This window comes from Solanum verrucosum, unplaced genomic scaffold, assembly GCF_900185275.1.
Source record: "Solanum verrucosum unplaced genomic scaffold, falcon-dt-bn FXZP01000102.1, whole genome shotgun sequence".
Lineage (NCBI taxonomy): Eukaryota > Viridiplantae > Streptophyta > Magnoliopsida > Solanales > Solanaceae > Solanum > Solanum verrucosum.
The window spans coordinates 1,865,871-1,877,991 of NW_026019930.1; the positions used below are offsets into that span (position 1 = coordinate 1,865,871).

The 12,121-nt window shown below is 29.3% G+C and overlaps 1 protein-coding gene across 1 annotated transcript; it reads right to left on the minus strand.

The window, feature by feature from the left end:
- Positions 1–201: 201 nt before the first annotated feature.
- On the minus strand, positions 202–984 carry LOC125830092 (uncharacterized). The gene has a single exon (XM_049509312.1). The coding sequence runs from the start codon at positions 954–956 to the stop codon at positions 399–401; it is 558 nt and encodes a 185-aa protein (XP_049365269.1). The 5' UTR covers positions 957–984; the 3' UTR covers positions 202–398.
- Between the last annotated feature and the right edge of the window lie 11,137 nt (positions 985–12,121).

The following is a 12,121-nucleotide window of genomic DNA, read 5'->3' on the forward strand; positions in this document are numbered from 1 at the left end:
AACAATTTTGTACATTTAACGTAACTTTAATTTAGGACCACAAAATTCAAAAGTCTTCTTTATTTTCTTAAACTATGTGTCAAGTCAAACTAGATCATTCTTTGTAAAACAGAGGGAGTATGAGAGAAGGTTGTAACAAGTAGCCGACAATCAAATTAAGAGAGAAAAATTGTGGAACCACTTGAAAATTGTATACCGTAATCAAGAAACAAACGGGTATCATCACATTAATAATTTTCATAATTACATAAAAAGAGAAAATTAAGAGAAAGAAAATCCCGGGACAGAATGGAAACCAAAAATTAATTTGCAGTACTCAAAGCTCCCAATCTGCATGTATTATAAGCTCTTTCTATATATAATTACTGCCATGAGCTAATTAAAAAAAAAGGAAAGCATTAAGCAAAAGCAGATGCAGCCTCTCTTCTCAAATCTCTGTAGAATCGAGAAATGAATTCATCAGCTTTCTCATCAACGTGGCTAATCATGTCACCATTATCATCAGCTTCTCTTAATGGAAAAGGCGAATCAGTGATCCTCAATTGCCTCACCGTTGGAGTCCTCCCGAATCCAGGCAAAGCAGGTGATGCCGTTTCGCTCTGAAGCATTTCTAATGCCTTCAAAACAGCAGCGTTCATCATTGAAACATCGTCGTGTTCAGTCTGATTATGCTTATTAATGCGCTTGTTGAGGTGGAAGGGGAGATGGAAAGCAGGGCTGTTACTGCAGCTGAACTCGTAATACTCTTTCGAAGTTGATTCATTAATATTATTATTATGGCCCTGGAACATCAAATTTTGGAAGGCGGCTTTGCCAGCAATCTTACCACGTTTCATTAATAAGTTGAGATCGAACATTAGTTTCCTCTTTGATGATAATCCTTTCCTCAACATGAAATAAGCCACGCGGACTATCTTCCAGAACTTTTTCGCTATCACTGGCAATTTTTGATCCATTTTTTCTCTCTAATTAAGTACTCTCTCTCTATATATATATATATATATTCACGAGCAGTTTTTCTTTTGAATTGAATATTTGTTTGTTCACTTAAGAAGGAGAGACAAATATTGATGAAAATTTTAGAGGAGAGTTTGTTTTTGTGGTTTATGAGAAGAATTGAGTGAGTGGTATATATAGGGGGGTTTTCATATACAGAGGAAAAGGATGTAATGAAGTATTCAATATGTTTACTTTTTAATAAGTTGACACGTTTGGATTCGGACCACGTATAGTTTGAGTTTATTCAATATTTTATTAAGACTTCCAATTATTATAGAAGGAGTTGGTGATTTTCTAGGTCAATCAATTTTGTTAGGATCTATAAATTAATATACATATAAATTTAATTAATTCTGTAGTATAAGTATATAGGGTCTAAGGAAAGCTACTGGATTCGTCCAAATCCGTGAACCCCAGCCTTGCTCCGCTATTTGTATTAGTTAAAGGATGAAACTTCAAATTCGCTTAAGGGAGGATATCATCGATTAGCTTTATAAACTCTTAACATTATTTTCTTTTTCGATCTTCTCTTCTAAAAGTTTACCGAATACCTTAACAAGGAAAAAAACTCTTAAACATTAAGCAAACTCTTAAATATTCTTATGTCATTTTCACCCATCAAAGAAGCAGTAGTATTTTTCAACATAAAAATTTAAAAGTAGAGTGGCTGTTATACCACTGTTCATCTCTTTCCTGCCAAGACTTGACCTTACTTACCCACTCCCTTTTAGAAATTAAGTGACCTGGAAAGTATAGTACATACACTTTCTATTTTACAATTATTATAAGACTACAAAAGTGAAAATTACTCTCCAATAAGAAAGAAAAAAAAGTTTTTCCATTTTTCTGTTTTAGAGTTTATTTACATAAAAAAAAAATACACAAATCAAATTTCCCTTCCACTTTTTTTTTTCTTTCTTCTTTTTTTGTGCTGCAATTTTCTATTGAAACAGACATGTATGCTATACACAAGTGTAGGGAAAAAAGAGTTAGACTATTAGGAGCGGAATTCAACTTTTGAATATTTACTATAGTTAGTAGCTAGGAGTATCATTTAGAGTACCCTTTTTAAGTTAAAGATTTGAAGTGACTTCACTTATCCAAAATACAATCTCCTAATTAGTGTGAATATATATATACATCAAGCATTCATCCTCATCTTTTTTTACACAATTATTGTTGTACCATACAATGGATTAGGAGACACATAATATTATCCACTACTCATTCTTGTCCTGGAACTGTCAAAATGACCTTATCCACAAGAAACCACAATTTTTTTCTTAAATATATGATAATCACTTCTCTCTTCATCCGAGATGATGTTTCATTAATTTTATTGTTGTCTTTAATTATGCGTTCTAAAATTATTTCAAGTTGAGTAGATATTGGATTTTTTATTTTGACTATTTATATCCAAGTTAGTTTGAACAATTTTTGTTTTACCATAGCTAGTTTTTAAAGTTAACTTAGTCAAAGGTTCATTCGAGTCATATTCTCATTCTTATTCTTGGTTTATTACACAATAAATATTGAGATATCATGTTGAAACAGGTTGTTATTACTCTCATCTTTGATGTGCTAATTTTTAAATTGAATTAGTTCAAAAGTTCATTTTTTAATTGTGGTTTTGATTTCAAAACCAGCTGCTAGCCCTAATTAAGTATGGTTTACTATAGTAATTAAGCACCACAATTCCTCTCAAAAAACAAAATTTATAAAGCAATCAAGTTCATCAATAAAATAGTATATGTGCTATGTTTCTTCCAAAGGAGGTGCAGGTGGATGATTAATGTGAAAAGCAAAGGAGTTGCTTTACTAACCACGATAACTAAATAATAATTATAAATAGATATTAGTAAAGTAAGAAAAGAGAAATCCCACAGATTAAATGGAGTATAACATTTTTCCACTTATGAACATAAGACAATTTTGCTTTAGGAAAATTAGTGAAATAACATTGACCCATTAGTGACTTTATTGGTTAATCGGGCCATTAATTTTTTCTTTGACATAGTACAATTGTCCTGGCAACAATAGTAGTTTGGAGTATTTTGACAATGAATTTCCAGGTTTTATGAGAAGCAATGAATGGTATGTATAAGGGCCTTTTTATGCAGAGGCAGTGAAGTATTCTATATGTTTTTAAAGTTGACACGTTTGAGTCTTTATAACGAGTTTATTCAATATTTTAATGGTCCAATTAGAGTCTTTGAAGTCATTTTCACTCATCAAATAAGTTCGCCATTTTCCTCCTTCCTTGTAGATTGCATTAATAATTAAATAGCTACATATCAATGAAATGTCACAAAATTACTAGTTCATTGTAACCTGATCAAATACACAAGTACTCAACTTACCCTACAAGGATTTAGGATTAGAAAAACGGCTAAACGTTTTAGTTTTAAAATTTTAACTTGTAATATAGAATGTGCATTCGGTAACAATTTAATATAAAAAATAAAATATAAATCTTGAATACCTTAAGAATTTTTTTCTTTTAAAAATAGTGTCCATGCATAAAATTAGGCAGCTTTATTTATGATTATTTCCCACATACGAGAAATAAATATGGCAAATTGTAAGACTAATGAAATAAACTCAAAAAGAGAAAGCAATTCCAGAAGTAAACGCTATACCCAACACAAAAGAAAATTCAGCTTCTTTTGGCCTGGGAAAGAGGGATACAGAGAAGTGGTCATCATTAAATTCCACAATTAAATCTAATCTCTCTTTACTTATTTTTTTCTTAATTAATTTGCTAACGTCGATAAAGACATACTCCATTATAAAATAGAAAATCTATATATACTCTCTTGGATTCACCTGGCTCCCAAAAGTTTAATTAAGTTTTGAATATTCAGGCACCCCAAAAGTTCTATAAATGCAAATAAAATTTGAGAAAATAATATATAGTTATTCAAACCCACTCAATACATGACCATGTACCACGCTATTTATTAGATTATTCAACTTTTACATCTAAAATATTTGAATTTCAGAATTTCTTAACTAGCAGGAAAAAATAACGTCCGTTGAGCTAAGCTTGTTTTTGTAAAATGAGTAAAACAGGTCCTTCAAACTATGCATGTTATAATTAGAACCGTCATTTTGAAGGCTGCTAAAGGTAGGCAAAGTCAACGACCTTTTTTATTTGTTAAACTTACTGTCGTTCGTGTTTTTTATTTATTTCATGTCAAATTATTTGCCTAGTCATTTATAATAATTGCCCCAACAATGTGGTGCACTGGTGGAAGTGTTTCACCCTTAATCAAAGGTCTCGGGTTCGAGTTTTGGGTATGGAGAAAATTTTGTTGGCAGCGCCACCCTCGAAGGAGTCCTGCAGAGCTGCAATTCGAATTTAATCGGAGCTCTAGTATGAGATTCGAACACCGAATGGAAAATCCAAAAAAATTGCGTATATATGTCAAAATCTAAACTTTGTTAGGTCTAATTACCAATATAAATTGGAATACAATTTTAATACTTCAATAAAAATCTAAACTTTGTTAGGTCTAATTACCAATATAAATTGGAATACAATTTTAATACTTCAATAAAGAAAAATTATTATTTTTAACAATAGAAATATCTTAGACTTTAAATTAAACTATTCAAATTTTCATGTTATTAAATAATATTTTTATCATAAGATTCAAAGTAATATATTATAAACACATGGCCTATTATTAATTTTAAATATCACTAATAACGATACTATTGAAAGAAGAGGAAGCTATATAAAAAGAAGATTTTGGATAGAAGAACTAACTAGACTAATAAAGAAGAATTGTTGAATTTTGTTGAATGAATTTGATTTGGAATTGGAATGAGTTCAAATGTGCAAGATCATCCTATTAATATTTGTCTATGAAAAATTTTAGATTTCTAAAAACAAAAATCAATAACCCGGTTTAATAAACTTGCCAAATTATCAATGTCTCAATATCTTTCCTAATAATTTTGTTGCAAAAACTCGGAATAACTAGTAATTGTGTCTAGTGGGAGAAGATTAAGAATCTTGCTCTATGCTCTATCAACTGAGTTAGAAGCATTACAAAAAAAATTACCAATTATACAGAAATTTATCTGGAAATTCTATAAGAAAATCGACAACAAATTATGTTATTTTTCAATTTTCCAGCTAAAAAAATCTGACGATAAATTCTTTGTTGGTAAAATCTTTGTATATTGTAACAGTTCTTAAAAAATTGATAGTATATGGTTAACTAATTGATAAAATTATTTCTTCAATTTCTATCACGAACACAAGAACCACTTGCTTCAATAATATTAAGGAAGAGAAGTTTCAAAATAAAATTAGAAGATACTCAATATTTAAGTCTCAGTTATAATATTTAAAAATAAGTATACTTCATGCAATATAATATAATTAAATTACAATCATTAATTTTAATACATTGTAAAATAAAATATTAACTTTATTAGGACACATGTTTTACCATAAATGTTTTCGTACGGCGCTCTACCAATTAAGCTTAGACTGACACGGTCCATATACTTGGCGATATCTTTTTTCTTTTTCTTTTTTTCTCTTTGTTGCTCGCAAACCCTAAAAATGGAGAGTATATATTAAATTTGCTTAGACATGCGAAAAATTCTTATTAAAAACTGACATCAACACTAACTTTTATGAAATGAAATGGGTGAAGTTAATTTGAGTGGGTGGATTATTTTTTTGTTTCCAATTGGGTCAGGTGGTTAAAAAAAATGAAATTTTGTTTTATTAAATAATATTAATCTATTAATTAAAAGGGCATCTATGAGTCAGTTTTGTAACGGTAAGGGCATATATGAGTCATTTTTTAAACGGATGGTATATCAGCTCCAAATCATAAAGTTTAAGGATAAATCATGACCTTTTCCCTTGTTTCAAATTAAGTGGAATTAATTTTTCATTTTGTTTCGAAATACAATGTAGTGATTTAAATAATCAAGAAAACACTAATAATATTTCAATTTTAGCCTCTCTTTTTTTAAATAATGAGAACCAAGAAATTACTAAAAAGTCACATTTTTTCAGAAACTTATTAAGAAGAAATTAATAAAAATACATCTTATCTATGAAAAAAATCAGATATGCGAAAGAATTGTTGGAATTGTATATTTATGCAAGGGCAAATATGAGTTGAATTGCTAAAAATAAGTGTATAAGTAAACTAAACTTGGTATTTGACCTAAAGGTGTAAACATCGTGGCCTGCAAAGTCTTGGTATGAACACCAAAAGCAAATTGCAATAAAGATAGAGAATTGAGGTTATTTTTTGGGTGGGGTTAGGGGTTCACAGAGTAGTGCTCAATTATTGAACTCTTAGATTTTTTCACAAAATAAATACACCTTTTTCCTATTTTCTTTTTCTTTAATATTTTTTAAATTATGTAGTTTAATTATATACTACTAAAAAATGTTGGACCCTAAGAAAAACAATACAAAGTCAATAAACTCACTCAATATATATGTGACGATGTACCATTCAATTTCTGAAACGTAGCACAATCTGAAAGAAAAACAGGAAGTATAAGTTATGTTATTTTAGAATTATTTCTTCAACCTAGCAGATAAAGTACTTGAATTTAATCTATGAAAATTGAAGCTCTTTAGTGAGTTGTAAGAATCAAGGCTTGTATTTTTTTTATACGTGAAAATGAAGGAAGAAAAAGCAATACATATAATTTATAAAGCCATACAAACACGCTGATCATGTACCATGCAATTATTTGTGAATTAAACTTGGCATAATCTCAACGAAAACAAGTAGTACACGTTTTTTCTACTTCTTTATACTTTTTAAAATAAAAACTACTTCTTCAACTTTAATTTCAGATAACATATATTTGAATTTCACAATTTCTTTGTCTAGAAGATATTCATAAAAATTGTTAAGTAAAGCTGGATCTATCCTATAAAATAAAGATGAGAGTAATGAGTATCATTTAGAGTATCCTTTTAGTTAAAGATATAGAGTGACTACACCTATCCAAACAATCTCCTAAATGTGAATATATACAAATAACATCTGGCATGCATATTATTGTTGAACTATATATAGAATGGATTAGGAGGCACATAATTATACCCACTATAATCATATTGAATATGCACTTTTTATTTTAATTTTTTGTTGCTTTTTCTCTGTTTTATTTATTTACATTTCAAACCCCTTCTGGAAGATGAGCTGTAAATATCTTGTCCTAGAGCCATCAAAAACCCTTCTTTACTAGAAATCACAATTTTATTTTATTTTTAAATTGATAATAATCACATCTTTCTTTATCCGAGATTGATGTTTCATTAATATAATTTTGCATATAATTACATGTTCTTATATTATTTCTAGCTGAATACATATTGGATTTCTGATTTTGAATATGTCCAACTTTTAATTAGTCATGTTAAGTGACCTGGGAGAGGAAATGTGATGTTATTTCCTAAATTCTAATATGGCTTGAACAATCTCAATTTCATCATTTAAGTTAATACTCTCTTCTGTTTCTTTTTAGTAGTTATTATTTTCTTTTTTAGAATCAAACGATAAGAATTAATTACTTCCTTGTGAACGTAGCTTTAATTTCAAAACCAAATAGCCCTAAGGTATGCTTTACTTTCTGATTGTAGTTTTAAATCGAACATTACAAATGTATTTACACTTTTTTTTTAAAAAGATTAATTATTAGAGTAAAATGATAAAAAAAAAAAAAACTAATTCTATCTTGTATTTATAAATGATTAAATAATTTAAGATCACTATTTTTTTAATAATAATTTATAATAATATGATACAGATATAACAGTAATTAAATAGTACCACAATTCTTCAATAAAATAAAATTTTAATAAGCAATCAAGTGCATCAGTAAAATATTGTAAGTGTGATGTTTCTTCCAATAGAGGTTCAAGTAGACGACCAACGTAAAAAGTAAAGGAGTTGCTTTACAACCCACTAAATGTAACAAAAATAATTATAAACAGATATTAGTAAAGTAATAAAAAAGAGAAAGCCCACAGATTAAACACTATAACATGGTTCCACTTATGAACATAAAGACCATTTTGCTTTAGGAAAATTGGTGGAATTATCATATTGATTCATTATTGTCTTGATTAATTAATCGGGACATTAATTTCTCTGACATAGTACTATAGTCCTGGCAACAATTAGAGTTTGGAGTATTTTGACAAAATAACTGTCACGACCCAAATTGAGTCATGAGTGGCACCCACACTTATCCTCCTAAGTGGGCGGACCAAGGAATCTAAACCCCAACACATACCAATAATTCAACTACGAATAACAACAATAACGCGGAAGCTCCAAAACTTATTAAAGTAACCAATCAAATAAACCTCTAAAGTCTATTACATATTATCCCCAAAATCTGAAAGTCATCACATCAAGGATATCTAATCTCTAAATACTAAGTCTAAGAGTAACAAAGACACCGAAATAAATGAAATAAAGCAATTTGTGTCCGAAAACTATGGACATCAAGTCATGACCGAGAGAATCCAACACAAGCTCGAATGCATAGCTCACCCTTAAACCTGATATGTTGAGACTGGCTAGAGCTGAGGGCTAGTCAAATTTGCTGGTACACTCGCTGCACTCCATAAAAGGAAAACAAAGAAAAATACAAGTAGGGATCAGTACGGGGCAACATGTACTGAGTAGGTATCATCGGCCAACCCAAAATAGAAACTAATATACAATGAATAATAGTATAAAGTCAACTATAGCACTTAGCAGGTGATAAGAAACAACAACATGAACAAGTGACAGTTAAAGCAAGTACGTAATCAATCACAATATCAAGCACACACACGAGGACTCATGCCTCCACATCACACTCGTTTGGGAAATACGTTCATTGAGATTGAGTACATTAAGTTAATTCAATATATTTTTCCTTTAATGTTACCGTGTCGGAACGTGACACTACGATCCAATTATACCGTGTCGGAACGTGACACTCCGATCCAATAATACCGTGTCGGAACGTGACACCCCGATCCAAAAATACCGTGTCGGAACGTGACACTCCGATCCAAAAATACCGTGTCGGAACGTGACACTCCGATCCAAAAATACCGTGTCGAAACGTGACACTCCGATCCAAAAATACCGTGTCGAAACGTGACACTCCGATCCAAAAATACCGTGTCGGAACGTGACACTCCGATCCAATAATATTGTATCTATCAAGTATATAATATTCGTAAACAAACAAGTTCATGGACATCCATCATGCTATACTTCTAGCCTAGATCCGCAAAAATCATCAAGCACAAATCTATATTCAAGTTTCTAATCTTGAGGTCAATTGGTATATCAAGTCTTCTATTTCTTATATTCAAGCTTAAGGTTAAGTCTTGGTTCCTCCAAATAAATTAATATAATGACATTCATATAATATAGTACACGTAATATTTAATTATCTATACCAACATATGAATACTTGAGTCATAACGTGATAACCATAAGAAAATTCCATACCTAAAACCAAAGGCATAACCCGTAACTTCAACACTGAAATAACGCCTAAAGCCTTGACCGAAATTCCAAATTCATTTTACAATTCTAATTAGCTCTTAATTGATCACCAGAAAATCATTAATTAGTCATTAACTTCTTTAATTTCTTATTGGTCATAATGTTTCAATTTTCAAATTGGCAATCACGAGTACAGAGAGAAATTTTTAGTTCGCCTCTTTCCAATTAACATTATAATAATCTAATTCTAACGATAACATTAAAATAATATAAATTCCCTACCCCAACCATTAACTATCCACCATTGTCCTAAATTTGGCCCTCAATGTCACTCACCAGGTAAGTAATAATCCTAACAATAACGGCGTTACAGTGCAGCAACCGACCTTGGCAATTAAGTTTACAATTTCATCTCTTCTACCCACAATTTAATATCAATAATATTATCACTATATCCATGCAATTCATCAACATTGGCAAGGAATAAAGTTCAATTGAAAATTTGCTTACCTGATGCCGCATAAAGAAATTTTCTACGTTGTTCGTCCACAGGTGAGTTTCTCTTGTCTCAAACCCTTATTTATTTTTTTCTACAGAATATTACTCCCTAATTATTATATAAGTTCAACCATAAAAGTGTTAAAAGTGACCCACTATTTATTTTACTGTTCTTTTCTTTAACCACCAACTAATAAATTATTAAAACTACCCCACTAATTTAATAATTATAATTACGAATAGTCAAAAATACCCATTTAGAATCTACCAAAAAATATTTTATGAAATAAAAAGCTCTAGTACCCAAAACGACAAAGAGGATCGTTACAATAACAAATCAGGGTGGATATGTTAATTAGACTGTGTAAATGAATTTCCAAGTTAACTAATTTTCCCATTCTACATGAAATTAACTTTAATTAGCAAGTTTTCATTTTCAACCTTGGATAGTAAATACTCTCCAATTATTTTTTATTTGTTCATTATTTTTAAAATAGAATTTTCATTTTTATTTCTCACTTTTAACATATCAAAAAAGGATAATTATTTACTTTCATATTTTATCCTTAGCATTAATTGCATATTTAATAATCATTTCTCAAAATGTAATACTCCCTCAGTTTCTATTTACTTGTCCATTTATTTTACTTGACATACCTATTAAGAAAATAATAATTGATACAATGAGTTTACCATTTTACTCCTATTAATTGATACAATTCCAAAATCAATTTACTCATTCAAAATGTTCTACCTTTTTCAAAAATATTAACTCTCTAAATAAATTAAGAGTATAATAGCTAAAAAAAAATCTTGATTTGTCAAAAATAACAAAAAAAATGTCAATATTAGATAAGTAAAAAGGGACAGACGGCCAAGTAAAAATGTATATTATAGTAAAATATCCCCTTCAATCATGGTTTTAAAAGGCATGCATGATCCGAAATGAACAAGTAAAAATGAATTCGAAGAATATTATGTACTCAGGCAGTGGAGGAGCCATCTTACAATGAGGGGTTCATCCGAATCCCCTTCGGAGGAAATTATATGATTTATACATGGTTAAAATATTTTTTTGGGTATATATAGTAGATGTCGAACCTCCATCGGCAACTTTGTGTGTCTATTTTTTTAGATTTTGAATCCCCTTATTGAAAATTCTGGCTCCACCACTGTACTCAGATAATGGAAAAATTACTTGGATGGATACCTTTTAATAAATAATTACTTATTTTAGCGATACTTTTTATTTATTACCATTTATAGCAATACATAAAAACTATATGTTAAATCTGCAATATGTATTAAAAGTGGATAATGTATGCAATATATATGTATTATAACTGTTTTTTTTAAAAATATATTATGTTTTTTTTTGTAAGAAATTGACACATTGTATTATAAGTGTATTAAATGTGTGATAAATGTATTATCTATCAATAAAAATGGTATTATATATGAATAATAAATTGTTATATATTAAAACTCTATTATAAATATATTAAAAGTGATCAAGTGAAAAAAAATATTATTACTATAAATGATAAATATATTTTTAATATAGTATGTTTATGTAAGTTTTCCTCGGAATACCTACTTCTTTGGCCGAAAGAAAGGAATGATTTTTAACTTGCTAACCTACTCCATGTTACCTTTTACCTTTTGCTCTTCTTATTCTTGAGAAAATAACTACTCCCTCTATTTCAAAAAGAATGATCTTCTTTGCTTTTTAATCTGTTTAAAAAGGAATAATTTCTTTCTTTTTCTAATAACATTTTAATTTTAACTTTCCATGTGACATGTTTAAGACCACAAAATTAAATAACAATTTTGTACATTTAACGTAACTTTAATTTAGGACCACAAAATTCAAAAGTCTTCTTTATTTTCTTAAACTATGTGTCAAGTCAAACTAGATCATTCTTTGTAAAACAGAGGGAGTATGAGAGAAGGTTGTAACAAGTAGCCGACAATCAAATTAAGAGAGAAAAATTGTGGAACCACTTGAAAATTGTATACCGTAATCAAGAAACAAACGGGTATCATCACATTAATAATTTTCATAATTACATAAAAAGAGAAAATTAAGAGAAAGAAAATCCCGGGACAGAATG